The sequence below is a fragment of the Mixophyes fleayi genome, chromosome 3 (genome assembly GCF_038048845.1).
Source record: "Mixophyes fleayi isolate aMixFle1 chromosome 3, aMixFle1.hap1, whole genome shotgun sequence".
Lineage (NCBI taxonomy): Eukaryota > Metazoa > Chordata > Amphibia > Anura > Limnodynastidae > Mixophyes > Mixophyes fleayi.
In genome coordinates this window covers 238,255,268-238,272,353 of record NC_134404.1, presented here as the reverse complement: position 1 = coordinate 238,272,353, position 17,086 = coordinate 238,255,268, and the positions used below count along the sequence as shown (strand labels likewise).

Below are 17,086 nucleotides of genomic sequence, written 5' to 3'. Positions count from 1 at the left end.
GGCCGAACACGAAGGTTGTGACGGGAAATGTAGTTTGCGCAAACTACAGAATACTGTTTCTCGGAGCTGTTGTCTTGTTGTACGAACTACAAGACCCACAAACAGCACAAATAGCCGGTGCGGTAAAACTTTTTTTTTTTCAGTTCCCCTCCCTGTCACTACGCACGGGCAGTGGAGTGTCTTGGCTTTACGGATGTGAAAGGAGTCTGGGAGGTTTCGTGCTTTATTTGATAGCTAGCGATCCCTCGGTGACCACAGGCATTTGAGCAGTGAGGCGGGAACCTACCGGACAGGGGTGAGTGACAGCCACAACTCCAGCAGTGCTTGTACGGAGTAGTATAACAGATCTCTGTGTTACAGTACTATTCGTCTCCGCTGGAAGTCTCTTGTTCATCGAGGTAACCAGTGCAATGCAATCCAGCAGTTACATTGCAGTAATTTATTACCAAACTGGGTGATTATGAAGTTTAACACTCAAATAATTTGAACAGTATGGACAATTGTCTATGTTTTCCATACATTAATCGTGTGTTGATGGGGTTGTTATGATTTGGGAGACTGCATCTTATGACTAAAGGGCGGTGTAAAATAAAGCTTTGAGAACAAGAACTTCGTATTATATGCAGCATTTACACATAGTAACTATAACACATATATACGTTTACTGGGATTACATTGTGGCATAAAGCGAAATATGTATTTTGGATGGGCAAATGCTTTATAACTTAGCTTGGTTCCATCTTATCAGCTACTTTAGACATTCCAAGGCCTCTCCAAATGTCCATCAGTAGGCTAACAGGAAATAAGATACCGTATTTTCCGCACTATAAGGCGCACCTAAGAGCCTTAAATTTTCTCAAAAAATGGCCGTGCGCCTAATAATCCGGTGCGCCCTATGTGTGCACTGAGTTCCAAAATCTCTTAAAATGTTGTTGTGCGACTTTGCTAAGCGCTCCGCTTGATTGACTGTCGGACCATTTCCGGCTGACACAGGGACGTAATACGTACACTATGTACGCTGGTTTGTCTAAGGGCCCCCGAAAATGGCACCAGTGAAGAGACATGCCTACGAGGCACAATTCAAACTACAGGCCATCAGTTACGCCGTTGTAAATGGGAATAGAGCAGCTGCGAAAGAATTCAACATAAATGAATCTATGGTTCGGAAGTGGAGGAAGCAAGAAAATGAACTGGGCCAAGTTAAGAAGACGAAACAGAGTTTCCGCGGGAACAAAGCGAGGTGGCCACAGTTAGAAGACCAACTTGAGCAATGGATTATTGAACAAAGAACAGCCGGGAGAAGCGTCTCTACAGTCACCATTCGACTGAAGGCAACAACGATAGCACAAGACATGAAGATCGAACACTTTCAAGGAGGTCCGTCTTGGTGCTTTCGTTTTATGAAAAGGCGTCATCTCTCCATCGGCGCAAGGACTACCGTGGCGCAGCAACTGCCAGCGGATTACAAAGAAAAGCTGGCCATCTTCCGCACCTACTGCAGTAACAAGATTACAGACAGAAAGATCCAGCTCAACCACATCACCAACATGGACGAGGTCCCCCTCACTTTTGACATCCCCGTGAACCATACTGTGGAGAAAAAGGGGACCAGCACGGTATTGATACGCACCACGGGGCATGAGAAGTCGGCTTTCACTGTTGTTCTTGGTTGCCACGGTAATGGACAGAAACTACCACCTATGGTCATTTTTAAGAGGAAGACGCTGCCAAAAGAAAAGTTTCCAGCCGGAGTCATCGTTAAGGCCAATCAAAAGGGCTGGATGGACGAGGAGAAAATGAGAGAGTGGCTGAGAGAGGTGTATGTAAAGAGACCGGATGTTTTTTTCCACACATCACCGTCCCTGTTGATCTGCGACTCCATGCGCGCCCATCTCACCGCTACTGTGAAAAACCAAGTAAGGCAAATTAATTCGGAGCTTGCCATCATTCCGGGAGGTTTAACAAAAGAACTCCAACCTCTGGACATTGGTGTAAACAGGGCATTCAAAGTGAAGTTGCGAGCGGCGTGGGAGCGATGGATGACAGACGGTGAACACACCTTTACTAAGACTGGGAGGCAGCGCCGGGCGAGTTACACCACCATATGTGAATGGATTGTGGATGCTTGGGCTAAGGTATCTGCCTTAATTGTTGTCCGAGCTTTCGCGAAAGCTGGCATCATTGCTGAACAGCCACCTGACAACGAGACTGACTCCGACAATGATGAGAGGGAACTCGGCATGTTTGATGGCGAAATTGCCCAGCTGTTCAATTCAGACACAGAAGATGAGGAGTTTGATGGATTTGTGGGAGAAGATTGATTTAAAAATAATATGAGTGTATTGTTAATAAAGTTCAACTCACTCACTCTATTGCCTCCGTTCCCTTTTTTTTTTGTAGAGTGTAGAATTTTGTATGTTTTAGCATGCGCCTTATAATCCGGTGCGCCTTATAGTGCGGAAAATATGGTATACTTAGTCGCCTCAGTATCAAACAAAGGATCATTTACAAATAGCAGTGCTTCTTTGATGTGTGCAAATACACTTGTCCAACTAGTGCATTCAAAGTTGCACATTCGCTTCATCTTTCTTGGAAGTGCTCTGGAAAAAATCAATCTGCGATTAGTTTGATGAATTACTGAAATTGTAAAAACAAATTGTGACTATTTCTCCTTTTATATAATGCAGTATTGTCTTTAAGTTTACAGAGCTTTTAGTTGCTCATTTTTGGTGTCCCTGAATGTCCACAAGCTTATCATTTGTTGTGGGGAGTTTATTCACTGCTAACAGTAATGTTAATTATTTTCAGGTTATATCTATGATCCCTACTGTTTTTCTTTTAAGCTTGACTGTCATCAGGTAATTAGCATCATTAATAGATTCTGCTAGCATCCACACACTGTTTATTATTCCTTTCGTTTGTTTACATTGAATTCACAAATGAGGTTGTCAGGAGATTCTGTAACATGAGTAGCAGAATCTTTTACAAGCTAGTTGCCATACATAACACTGTAGAGGCTTTAGCTAACATTTCTATTCAATTTTTTGATTGTTTCCCTGAAAAGGGATTTAGAACTGCCACATGTCCCTATAATGGGCACACTTTATAAGCGGTACATTAGTGTAAGGCTGTGGAATCAAGTAAAATCTTGTATATAGCTACATATTTGTTGAAAACACTTAAGGGATGGATCATGCTGACATATATGTGCTACAACACAGGCCTTAAGCAAGTGGCAAAAACCTGAAATCTACAAAAAAAGGGCTCAAAGTGAAATGGGATGTAGTTTCTTATGGTACTATAGTTTGTTGGTATTGGATACTTTTACAAAACGGATGCACTCACCCCAAAACAAGACCCCAATAACTTTGACATTTTTTTTAGCGTATTATAAAGAAGGAAGAAATCAATATGGGAAATAGTAGGGGATTTTACAGTAAAATCCTAAATTTGCTAAATACATTTTAGTGACAATGTATGTAATGCTTATTGAATACAATTTAAACTACTCAACAACAATTTCAAGGTGGTGTTAATATATTACAGGAAAGGCTAATCTATTAATTCAAGAAAATATATCCAAAGAGTATCTTCAGGTATGTTTTCAAAGTTCTTTCCAATCACTCTAAAACAATCCTAACAATTTATACTCCATTGTTTTCATAAAAAAAATATAAATAATCTTTCATGATAGTGTGTAACCAGGGGGTAAATGTATCAAGCTGCGAGTTTCCGGTGGGTTTGAAAAGTGGACATGTTGCATATAGCAACCAATCAGATTATAATTAATTGATTTAGTGCATTCTCCAAAATGATAGCTAGAATCTGATTGGTTGCTATAGGTAACATCTCCACTTTTCAAACCTGCCAGAAACTTGCAGCTTGATTCATTTACCCCCAGGACTTATTTTGTTGGTATGTAGTAGTAAATGTGTTGTATGCTAACTTTTTGTCATAGGTTGAGAGCCCCTGATAGTCTATATCATCTGATCCTTGTATCAGTTTTTGAATTGATTACTCTGGAGTCCTGGACAGTCCTCCTTGGATGTTGACTTTGTCCCAAATGAGAATCCTTGGTTGGATAGGGTTGTTAGTGGCTGTCCAGTTGCCTCTTCTTCACTTTTCCTACTCTATACTTTCCTTCCAACTATCGCTAGTTCCTATGACTATGCTCTTTACTACACTTCCTTTACCTACCTTCCCTACATTGCTAATCACAATCTAATTTACTCTCTGTAAAGGGGTGATTCAGTTAGACGCAAGGTGTCTCCAGGTCTGTCAGACACCTCATGGTGGAGATTTGACAGAAATCTCGGCTCATTTTTTCTCGCACTACAAAGAGGAGTGAGGGGAAAATGGGCAGAGATTTGTACCGTAATTGCTGGTAATGTGTGCAGCGCGAAGTCCGTGTATGCTTCTATTACTTTAATCTTTTTATCCCCTTTTGTCACTGTCACTTATATCTAGAGACTTATTTACATCTGTCTCTTATTATCCTTGAAGCTTTCCTTAACACTCTCTTCTGTCTTTTATCCCTCTCTCTGATCTAGTCCTGTACCACTGACTCTCCTCTTTTTTGTTGGGTACCTGTCTCCTCTTTCTACCTCTATTTGTTTTTTCCTTGTTTGTTTTCAGTCTCCTTTTATATCTCTTGCAAACACTTCTGTGTCCTTTTTACTCATTTTCCCTCTTTCTTTAAGCCTTTCAGGGTGCTCCAGTCACGGACTACACTGTAACTGTACTCCTTTTCCTATGTCTATTGAGATTCCCCCATCACTTCTCTCAATTTCTCCCTCCTTTCTTTATTTAGTTTCCCTTCTCATTGCTGTCCCTGCTTGTGAAATATCATCTGTGCCGCTCTGCCATTCTGAGACTGCCGTTCTTCTCTCTGCTGTTCACTTGTAAAAACTGCTTATCTCTACTGCGTTTTGTCCGCCAGAACTGTGTGGTGCGGCTCAACTCTACAGGTAGCAGGGAGGCAGTCAAGGGCACATATTTATTATTTTATTTTTATAAAACAACAGCAGTTAACGGTATATTTCTTGGATTCTAAACAGTGACAAATGATTTATGGTTAAGTCAAAGTTTGTCTAAGATATTTAGGCCAATAAGCAGCAGAACAGTTTGCACCAATATTTATTGTTTTCAGTGGAAGCAATACATTTGGCATGTGAAAGACAAGACTGCAAGAAATGCTGATGATGTGGGTCCCATTGGTTATATTTCCTGTTGCAAAGGCATTTTTGTATGTTATAGACAGCCTGTCTGCCTAAAAAAAAATGCTAAAACCTACTGCAAAACAAAATTCAGCTACTAGTTATTAAATAAACCTGGTCGCTGGGAAGTTTTCTGCTCAACATCATTTAAACCTATGCTTTTGAGTTGTTACTCTTACCGACTTCAGTACCTGGTAATACAGATCAGTAATTGAGAGGGTCCTTATGGTCGGCGTCTGAAAAATACATGGTCAGTTTTTGGTGGGGACATTTTCTTTAGTGTTTTTCCCCTGTGGGCAAGTGAGTGTCTCTACAAAGAAAGAGTGGCAGATATAACTTGACAATATTTAAAACTGTATATTGGCAGTGAAGTTTAAAACAATTAAAAACAATATCATGTAACATTTGGTAGAATGTAATTGAACAGTAGTATTTAAGTTGATAGTCTGGAATCTAAGGTGTCCATTTTGTGTTTCTCATGGTCACTGATTCTGACATAGGATGGAATGAAATTGCAAAAATTACAAGCACATCACCCTCATGGCACTGTGGAACCAATGTATAATCTTTATATTAGAACGCTTCAGAACAGTCCAGCATCTGGCCTTGAACCATTCCTGGGTGCCTTTTAGAAGCGTGTTTGGAGTCATTGCCTGCTTGAAGACCCATGACCCTCAACATTCACATCCAAAATGCCTAGTATCTTCAGATTTCATAATGCCATGCACACCAGTGCCAGATACAGCACAGCAACCCCAAAACATCCCTGAACATCCTCCATGTTTGACTGTAGGGAAGGTGTTCTTTTCATTTTGCTTTCTGAAAACATAGTGATGGGGTTTTGTTTTGGTTTGTTTATGTTTTGGTTTTTTGTTTTGTTTTGTTTTTTAACCAAAATACTCTAATTTGGTCTCATCTGTGCCTGGGTGTGTTCACCACAGCCCCTTCACTCCCCCTAACTGTTCAAACAACTGGACCTCCCTGATGGCTCTCGCACTGTTAACATGCCCTCTAGAACGTGGTCTCCTAACACTTATATTTTTTGAAGAGGAGCTTTTTTTGGCGAATTCCTCTTGTTCTATCTGAGATGTAAGGGTGATGTTGCTTGCTGAGCCTCTATATTGAGGCTCCTTCTTGAGATATATATAACGGAGACAAGGTGTCCCTAACACATCTAGGCAGGAACTATACCTCACAGCACAGGCAAGTAATTACATTGTGTTGCTCCTACTTACCAGATGGATGTCATGGATGAGGTGCTGAGTCTATATTTCAGGCGCTGTTTGGTATGCATTTTGCGTCTGCTTCAACTGTGTGTGTTCCATGAAGGAGAGCTGAGTCTTGTAAATTTCATATTTATACAGCAAGCTTTTTCCAAAGCAGTCTTCCCCTCTCAATTACCACCTACTCATTTGTTGTACCTTTCCAATCTGATATGCTAACAATATGGGATGGTTCTTTTTACTGTATCAGCCTTTTGGCTTGCTGTACAATACTCTTCCATACAAATGTCCTATTCCTCTTGTGCTCACTAAAAGGAATCATAGTACTGCTTATAGATCACAACTCTCCATTCATACTCCACGTTCCCTGCGATCGACCAATGAACGTCGCCTCTCCTCCACCCTAATCCCTTAATCCCACTCCAGAATAAAAGGTTTCTTCTGGGCTGCCCCTTTCCATTGGAACGACCTCCCACACTCCATCCGTATGTCCCCTAAGTTGTGCTCCTTCAAACAGACACTCAAAACTCATCTGCTCCTTAAAGCCTACCTGCTAGCCATCCATCTAACCTTCTCCCCATGCTTGACTACCTCACCCTCTTTCATCCCCCCTACTTGTTACTTTTGCTCTTGATCCCCTCCTTTGACTCCCTTTTTGCCTCCTGTCTGTTTGCCCTCCCTTGAGGATGTAAGCTTTTACGAGCAGGGACCTCTTTCCTCTTGTCTCTTGTGAAGATACAAGGTTTTCTGTTACAAGATTTACCTTCAGATCTGTGCTCTTTATCGTTCATAACAATTGGCTGAAAAGATTGTGACCGTGCACACTCCACAGAGATCTATGGACACTGTTAGTCAAGAGTGCATACACACTGCAGTATTGGAATGACATTGTTCCATCGTTAAACGAGATTTTTAGTTTGGTTTAAAAATAAAATAAAATAAGATGTGTTTTGGAACAATAATCATTCATCGTTTGAGCGTACATACTAATGTATTATCGGCCCGAACGGTCGTTTATCATGTGATTGCCCCGATAATGGTCTGAAAACCTTATAGTATGTACCCAGCCTTACTGACCTTGGATAAGTAAACAAACTGCCCATTCTGTTCCCAACACACTGTAATATCACATATGATATGAGGCAATTGTTCATTGTGAAGATACTGGGTTTATCTGTCCCAATTCTATCCACTTCACGCTGGCTGGCCACCCAAGGGTGCCTTACTATGCCAGGAAAGCCTACCCAGTACGTTCTAAAGTTCCTGTAGTCACTCGGGCAAATGCAGTTAGAAAAGTACAACAGTACATTTATTGTAATAAAACCAATCACTAGAATATTATCTACAAACCGTAAATAAATGCCAGGCAGTTTTAGCACATCATCTGTCCATTACCCCACTAGCTTAAGGAGTTAGTCACCTGGCTCTCCTGACCTAAAGCCCTATGGATCTGCAGATGTAGTCCACTGGTAGAGAACAACAACTCAACACCAGACCTAGCACCTTCCAGGAATCAATCCACAGCATGAATACCACCTCCCCCCTGGAGTGGCTCCTTATATGTAGGTTCAATTTTCCAGTGTTTTCCCCTTGTTGGGCAAACCCTTTGATCTCTCCCTCTTAAGCATTGGTGGGTGTTGGATAAGGTGGTTGGAGGGGGAGTGGAGATGAGGTGTTTTTCCACAGAAGCTCCCCTGTTGGGTTGCAAACAAAATGTCTGGACTAGTCCTGTGGAGGACAATGGATACTAATTGGACTTCCCCACCTTCAGATATAGGATAGCAGTCAGCCTCTGACCAGTGTCCTGGAACTTGATCCTTACCCATAACCCACCTGGCTTCACTTTATGAACATTAAATAACAGCTTCACTGCAATGTCAACAATATACATATTTACAATGAGCTACAATGTCCCCTTATCCACATATAATAAGACACTGCATTTGTACTCTGGTGAGCTAGGGAACATAAACCGGACTATAAAAAGTACATGTTGTTGTAAAGCTAAAAAATTTGTGAGAAACGAGGGACAGGCTGGTTGAGGGGATATCAAGCTTGTTTCGTCACATCTCTCTATCTCTTCTTCTGCTCCAACTTCACAATGCATGCTACGTTTGAAGTGTTCGAAGTCCTGGTATTTTTTGTTTAATGTTCAGTTCTGTTCTATCCGTACGGTCCAATGTCTGTTTCTGTACGGTGCTGCGGAAATTTTGTGGTGCCCTATAAATAAAGGCTAATAACTGCTTCTTAGATCTTTTGGTTGTTTCAGAACGCCCTAACTTTTGATACACAAAGCCTCTCTTTTTGTAAAACATAGTTCTAAAAGCATTAAATACACACTCTTAACTCTGAGAGACTATCATTGGGTCTCTTTTCTATTTGAAGAATTCTGAAATAATCTACTGTGACTGTCTCTATTACTATTTATGTATTGTTCTGACCTCCCATCTGCTCAAATGTAAAATAGCTCTACTCAGCTCAGTCTGTTACTGAAATATAAACATACTGCACTTTCACTTAATATTTGTTGTAGATTTCTGTAAACAAATTGTCCCTTGTGATACCAACCAATAGTTTTATGCTCATTTCATATTACATTTTCATTGGTTATGTCTCCATACAATGCAAAAACTTTGTTATAAATTGCTGTTACTCTTTCCCATTCTAGGGTTATTTTCCAACTAACTCGACATCTCAAAGATTGAAAGAAAAAAATGGCAAACTCCATGGAGACCTCACAAAGAATCTTACTTGAACCTTATAAGTATTTACTTCAGCTTCCAGGTACTTTACTATTTATTTTAACTATTCATTATTCACCATGAACATTTAGTTTTCCATGTCATTTATACCCCATTCATACTGCACCAAAAACCCGGGTTTTTGCAGAGGCACACTGAAAAACCCGGGTCTTGGTGCAGTATGAATAGTCCACCCACAAAATCCTAGGTCTAAAATCCTGGGACTTAGACCCGGGATTTTGCGAGGGGTAATTCCCGTGTTGGACCCCGCTAGCCTGCAGTATGAATGGTGCAACCCGTGTAATTCCCGGGTCTCACCATTCATACTGTAAAAAAAAAAAAAATTGTGAGGTAAAAAAAAAGATTTTAATTAATAAAAAATACATAAGAAATGTTTACTTAACTTATTTTCAGCTAGCGGTGTCTCCGGTGCGTTGCCGGCTGTCAGGGGGACCTCTGGGTACTAAAATGACGTAATTTCTAATGGACTAGAAATGACGTCATTTTAGTACCCAGAGGTCCCCCTGACAGCCGGCAACGCACCGGAGACACCGCTAGCTGAAAATAAGTTAAGTAAACATTTCTTATGTATTTTTTATTAATTAAAATCTTTTTTAACACTTTTTTTTCTAAAACCCTGGTCGGGCAGGTGCAGTATGAACCCGCCCGACCCGGGAATCTTGTTATCTATACTGCCCTGTGCCCCGGCAATATCCCAGGTTAACTACCCGGGATATTGCCGGGGCGGCAGTATGAAAGTGGTATTAGTTGGCTGCATAGTTAGGTTTTGACCTGTATGAGATCCCATATGGAGACTATCCTAGAAATGTTGCCTCATTGTGTCTTTAGTGAAATGCAAAATTAATACTTTACTTTTAAACAGTGTTGTACTGGACAGCCAGCTTAGCACAGAAAAACATATTTTACGGACTCTCGTATTGGGAAATGACTTTAAAAAGCCTGCTAAATCCTAAAATTTAAATTTGCAGGTATAATACATTGTTCAGCTTAGTTAAATTGTAAAGTATTACTTCTACACTCTATTACAGAAGGCCTCTCCCACATCTTTAAAATAGTGTCTTGATGGGAACACATACTTTTCAAAAAGCTGAGACTGCAGTGAATTGAGTTGCTGTGACATCACTGGCCTGGTGCTGTGTATAAATCTGCACAGAACAAGTCTGTAAGCTCCATATTTAGTTAAATAAAAACATTTACCTTCTGTGGCGTAGCAAAATTGGTAACTACAGGCCCTTCTACTGCTCCAATATGCTAAATAGGCCTACATATGCTTGGTTATTTCCCTTATTGTGGTGATTGAAGCACCACTATGCCATGTTTAACAGTTCTATGGCAACTTATAAATCAAGCCCATCTTTTTTTTTTTTTTTAACATTTATTTATCTGAGCTATGGGAGCCCCTCTTCCCTTGGGCCCCCTTTCTCTGTAATTGTGGGGTCCCTCTGCGCTTTTGGAGAAATCAATCCTCCACAAATAAGAGTCTGAAGTGCTAGCAGGCTTCTGCGGAGCACTTTGATGTTCCCTCTTCATGCAGTGTCGCCATACTGTTTCAGGCGTTCAGTGTTGAAAGTCACAGTAACATTTTTTTCCACTAGGGCTTTGAAACATACTTGCATAAGGATCCTGATGCTCCCCTACCTTTTCCCTTGATCACATTGTGGCTGTTTATGTTTTGGAGCTTTTTTTTTTTATTTGATCTTAACCATCTAAAACAAAGGGATGGGTAATTAACTGGATTCAGTATTAAGTATGACCTAAATCTCCATTTGCCTGATTAGAATAAATTGATTACTGTCCTTTTCAGGGAATGAGTATCCCATGCTACAAAACAGATGATAAACACCCCATTCACCAAAACAATATCTGGATCATTGATGTACTTGTTGCCACTGAATAGCATAATGACACCGCAGGAGGTGGTGCTATCCCTGTTCTCCACAGTGGCCTATTCCCTAATCAGGCCCCTTTTTTTTCCTTTGCCTTTAATTTAAAAAATCTAATTTAATCTTAAAAGCGATGTTCCAAGAGACAAAGCTCAGAAACTGTGTGCGACGTGAAGAATTAGTGAAAACTTTAATTTCTGTTAGCCATTAAAAAAGGGAACCATTATTTAACCCGATTATTAAAATATTTGACTTCTGTTTTCTATGGAATTTACAGGTAAGCAAATTAGGACAAAGTTGTCTCAGGCATTCAACCACTGGTTAAATGTGCCAGAAGACAAAACGCAGGTATGTTTTTCATTTCTTTGTACCAGAAAGTTTATTTGCTTGATCAGATTCTCTTTGATAATGATCACGTAACACTTTAAAGGTTTGAAATATCTTTACAGCAGTTTCAGCAATGATTTTTTTTTTTTTTTTTTCTGGAGCTGCTGAGCAGAAAGAGTAGCATGTTGGAAAGTCAATATAATCTTAACTATGCCATAATTGGTTTTCACATTAATATAAGTTTCTCTTTGTGAATATAATCAGGAGCAACCACATTCTACTTACGAGGGAGTTTCTTTCCTGTTTTGTTTTTTTTCTGATGTAGATTTTAGTTGATGAATGTATTAAAGTATGCATTCTAATAACTTGATCTAGATTTTATAAAGGTGCTTCTAAACCTTTCATCTATGGTGCCTACACAAGGTCACATCTGAGCAACTGGATCTATGTCCAATTTGGCATGTAGGTCTGTAGCCAAATCGGACAGATCCAGTAGTTCAAGCACTCAGACCAATTTGCTGTATTTCTTGGCAACAGCCATTGCGGTCAGACAACGAAGTCCTGCTGATTTGACAGCATTTTCCGGCTGTCCTGACTTTATCTAAACGTTTCCAAACAGATGGACTAATTGGCAGTCAATTGGCTAATAGGCACCTTAAATCATCTGCAACAGTCCTTTCATAATGTATCCACTAGTGATACAATGCAACAGTCCTTTCATAATGTATCCGCTAGTGGCAGGAATTGTGGGGTTTGACATTGAGGATAGCAGCTCAGAATATCAGAGTGCGCATGACATGTTTGTTTGCTTACTAGTAGTTGTTGTAGTGTGTGGTGAGGCATAATGTGAGTCACTGTTGACTGTAGCACAGTGCATTATAAAGGAGGGGGAGGGAGCAGACTTTGATGTCAGTTGACATGTGCAAAAGAGATCTATGAAGGGGAAGAATACAGAACCTTGAAAATGGAGAGAAGTAGAAGATGGTGATATTGTAGGATATATTTAGACTTCTTATTAGGATACTTTATAACTTAAATTGTGCGGTTTTAATAGTAAATATAATGACTTAAGTACTAGAAAAGTTAAAATGGCCTATAAGTAACACGATCCATTAACAATTTTGCATAAATGTCTAGTTGTCACTGCTAGGAATTATTGCATTGTTGATGTCAAAAAGATTAATTGATCAAGGAGATTGCATATGAAGTATACTATTGATGGTACTTCACCCCCGACAAGCTTGCTAAAATGTTTCCCTCTAGCTCTCCATTATGCTGGCGGAGTTGTGGCCAAATTAAATCTTTTCTACATATATGGTGGACCTGCCCTAAAATATCCCCTTTTTGGGACCGAGTTAGGGCTCTCCTCTCCTCCCTCCTTCCTTTCTCCTCTGCTATCCCCTGACTGATGATTACAGTCAATCCGCAAAATTAGTTTCCCACATCCTTGCTGCAGCACGATGCTTGGTGGCCAAGTCATGGAAACAAGTTGAGCCCCCCACAATGGTGGCCCTACGCTCCTATATCTGGCTTATTGCCCGGATGGAACAGATCACACACCATTTACACGATAAGGATGATGAATTCCACCAGATTTGGGCTCCCTGGCTTTACTTGTAACTCCTTCACTAGCTCCCTCCCTTTAAGTGAACCCCCTTTGGTCTCCATTGGCGAGTGGCTCTTATATTGTCTGATCCTCAGAGTTGTCCCCCTCCCCGAGATTTTGTGAAGTACTTTCCTCTGCACTCTATTTACATTCCTCGGCGACGACCAGTGTCCAACTCCCCCACCTCATATTCTTTGAAAATATTATAGAGTTTGAGCAATTGGTGTAACAATTGTTCCTCATTTGTTTCTCCTATGACAATGTGTTTTTGTTGTTTTTGTTTGAATGTTTGCCTTTGCATTGTTATCTACCTATGCCTGTTTTTGCAATGCGCTACTTGTTGATTCCTGTTTGTATATCCGTGTATATCCAGTCATTGGCTACAGCATACACATAGTCAAATCCCTAAATGTTAATGGTTGACACACATCTGTTAAGGAAATTATAGTTTGTCTATCTTGTTAGGATTAAACGAAAGGAGAGAGCGCTTTTTAATAACCCCAAGATTCACACATTAGACTAAATGATCCCATACAAGACAAATTGCTATATGCTAGAGATATTTATTGATATAGAATAGGTATCAAAAGATTTTGATTTTTAAATCAATTCTCATTTGTTTTAATCAGTAGCAAAGTATAGTAATAAATTACATAAATAAACAAAAGGTACATAAATATAAAATAAAGTGTACTGTCCTAGCCATTAACTGCTCTGGTATTATACCAGACATTTTTACTGATCACGCAAAAGTGTATTGTGTGCATAAAATCAAATCCCAGAGTCCTGTACACAAGAATATTTAAACATTTTCTCCTGATGTCCCTACCTAACCAACTGCCCCTATGTTTAGAATCAATTTGATTCCCCACATTGAGTATTTTCTATGAGAGTTCCCGAAGCTCTGCGATACCCATCCACCATTCTGCAGTCAGTGTACGGTGTTCATCTTTCCTGGGTTACTTCAGATCTCCTTGACTTATACCTCCCAGAAATGCCTTGTGGAAGTTATAGAAAGTAAGAAACCTTCCTGATTACAGGCCCATACAAAATACATGTACTAGACAAAACGACTAGGAAAAGCCCAATATCTCTGACAATTTTCATTAAATCCTGTTAGGCAGGAGGGCATACAAATTATTAATGACCTTTGAGAATTTTTCAGGAAAGTACTGGGATCAAAAAGAATGACACAGTCCTCCATTTTTATTTTATTTTTTTATTTTTATTAAACCTGTTTATTTTGTCAATCAACTTGGTACATGTGTGGCCTCCAGGATTGACTGTCTTGAATGATCAAAATTCAACCCCATATCATTGGAATGCACCTGCTTGTCTGTGTTGTTGTTGTACAACACGTGAGTTGACTTATCAGAATGCAGAATAACTGGTTCTGTCCAAACTTGCCTAGCATATTTCTAGAATGATTGTCCAGACCTGAGCAATTGGGCAAAGCAACTGTTTTTGACATGATGATATCAAAATAGAAATATAATGAAGTGGGTTCAACATGTTTGAGAAGGATTTTAAGCATGTTGGGTTGGAAAATCGATCAATCCTCTTAATAAAATAACAAGTACACAGACCATTCGTTCTTTATCTAATGTTACCATCTTATTTTTTTTTATCTTTCTCTGAAGTGTATTTATTTATTTTTTAAACTTAATTATACATTTTGTTCTATCTGTGAAATTGTACCTATTATTTTCTTTCATGACAGGTAATAATTGAAGTGACAGAGATGCTGCACAATGCCAGTTTACTTATTGATGACATTGAAGACAACTCCAAGCTTCGTCGTGGATTCCCAGTTGCTCATAGCATCTACGGCATTCCATCGGTTATTAATTCTGCAAATTATGTATATTTCTTGGGGTTGGAGAAAGTTTTAACTCTTAATCATCCAAATGCTGTCAATGTTTTTACCCAGCAGTTACTGGAACTCCACCGTGGCCAAGGCCTAGACATATACTGGAGAGATACATATACATGTCCTACAGAAGCAGAATATAAATCAATGGTTTTGCAGAAAACAGGAGGTCTTTTTGGATTAGCCGTAGGCCTCATGCAGTTGTTTTCATCATATGATAAAGATTTAAAGCCATTACTAAATACTCTTGGACTGTTTTTTCAAATCAGAGATGATTACGCAAATTTAAACTCGAAAGAGTATAGTGAAAATAAAAGCTTCTGTGAAGATTTGACAGAAGGAAAGTTTTCATTTCCTACAATACATGCAATTTGGTCAAGACCTGAAAGTACTCAAGTGCAAAATATTTTGCGACAGAGGACAGAGAATGTAGACATCAAGAAATACTGTGTTCATTATCTCGAGAAGGTAGGCTCTTTTGAATATACACGGCAAACTTTAAGAGAATTGGAAAATGAAGCATATGAACACATTGAATCTCTTGGAGGAAATCCTGAGTTGATTTCAATAATTGAGCATCTCGGCAAAATGTATAAAAACCCATCCTAATGTCATCTTTAAACTGTTGCCAATGTTAATATATGGGTTAATGCACATCCTACTGTAAGTTATATGGATAGTAAAACTGAATCTTATGACTTTATAAAGGCATAAGACTATAGGACATGTGCTTTTATGTAGGTCACAGAAAACCAAGGTGGCTTCTAATATCTGTAATTATTGGAGGGGTGAGTGCATTATTCCTTATAATGCAAAAGTTTCTTAATGAACAATGCAGTGATAAAGCATGTTTCTAATATATTATCTACAGGAGTTTATACCATATTAACATCAGTTGTGCTTTATAAAGGCATATCTATTAATACCACTTTCATACTGCCGCCCCGGCAATATCCCGGGTTGTTAACCCGGGATATTGCCGGGGCACAGGGCAGTATAGATAAGAAGATTCCCGGGTCGGGCGGGTTCATACTGCACCTGCCCGACCCGGGTTTTAGAAAAAAAAAAAAGTGTTAAAAATGATTTTAATTAATAAAAGATACATAAGAAATGTTTACTTAACTTATTTTCAGCCAGCGGTGTCTCCGGTGCGTTGCCGGCTGTCAGGGGGACCTCTGGGTACTAAAATGACGTCATTTCTAGTCCATTAGAAATGACGTCATTTTAGTACCCAGAGGTCCCCCTGACAGCCGGCAACGCACCGGAGACATCGCTGGCTGAAAATAAGTTAAGTAAACATTTCTTATGTATCTTTTATTAATTAAAATCATTTTTTTTTTACTTTGCCATTTTTTTTTTTTTTTACTGTATGAATGGTGAGACCCGGGAATTACACGGGTTGCACCATTCATACTGCAGGCGAGCGGGGTCCAACCGGGGAATTACCCCTCGCAAAATCCCGGGTCTAAGTCCCGGGATTTTGTGGTTGGACTATTCGTACTGCACCAAGACCCGGGTCTTTCAGCGTGCCTCTGCAAAAACCCGGGTTTTTGGTGCAGTATGAATGGGGTATTAGTCCAGAAATCTGTAATAGAACTCCAAAAGGGTAATTTCACCCGGATTACATTGCTGAGCTCCTGGTTTTTATACTTAACATCAGCAACTAATTTCAGACCAGGTTAAATAAAACCTGACCTCTAACTATAATTGTTATAGTCCATTAAACAATATTTTCCTATTTTTTTTTTTTTTGTGGTTCTCTTAATAAAAAATGTAACAGTTTTGTAATCATTTGTTGCATAAAAATACATAGTTTTTAATTTCATTTTTGCACTGCTTTATTTTCACATGACAAATAATTTGGGATTCTGAATTAAAATCTAATTATAAGTTAGGCTGGGTACACGCTACAGAAAATGTATCTTGATGCGATATAGTTAACGATTTTATCAACAACACAAAAAACAAAGTCCTGATCTGCAGGTCTATTCATATGTACACGCAAAACACATTTTACAAGATTTACCTTCAGATCTGTGCTCTTTATCGTTCATAACAATTGGCTGAAAAGATTGTGACTCTGCACACTCCATAGAGATCTATGGACACTGTTAGTCAAGAGTGCATACACACTGCAGAATTGGAATGACATTGTTCCATCGTTAAACGAGATTTTTAGTTTGGTTTAAAAATAAAATA

General features: G+C 39.3%; 1 protein-coding gene across 3 annotated transcripts; it reads left to right on the top strand.

Moving 5' to 3' along the window:
• Positions 1 to 13: 13 nt before the first annotated feature.
• GGPS1 (geranylgeranyl diphosphate synthase 1) lies at positions 14 to 16,102 on the top strand. Of its 3 annotated transcripts, none has more exons than XM_075203323.1 (4): positions 14 to 295; positions 9,108 to 9,223; positions 11,362 to 11,432; positions 14,738 to 16,102. In XM_075203323.1, the coding sequence occupies exons 2-4, from the start codon at positions 9,154 to 9,156 to the stop codon at positions 15,494 to 15,496; spliced, it is 900 nt and encodes a 299-aa protein (XP_075059424.1). In that variant the 5' UTR covers positions 14 to 295; positions 9,108 to 9,153; the 3' UTR covers positions 15,497 to 16,102. The 3 variants fall into 3 exon arrangements, with proteins under 3 accessions (XP_075059424.1, XP_075059426.1, XP_075059427.1); XM_075203325.1 differs by lacking the exon at positions 14 to 295 and adding an exon at positions 320 to 398; XM_075203326.1 differs by lacking the exon at positions 14 to 295 and adding an exon at positions 3,540 to 3,596.
• Positions 16,103 to 17,086: the final 984 nt, after the last annotated feature.

What these genes read in the sequence shown, in the direction of transcription:
- GGPS1 (XM_075203323.1), top strand. Translation starts at nt 9,154, where the DNA reads ATGGCAAACTCCATGGAGACCTCACAAAGAATCTTACTTGAACCTTAT. An exon ending in GTATTTACTTCAGCTTCCAG is followed by an intron (nt 9,224 to 11,361) that starts GTACTTTACTAT and finishes TGGAATTTACAG; the next exon opens with GTAAGCAAATTAGGACAAAG. An exon ending in TGCCAGAAGACAAAACGCAG is followed by an intron (nt 11,433 to 14,737) that starts GTATGTTTTTCA and finishes CTTTCATGACAG; the next exon opens with GTAATAATTGAAGTGACAGA.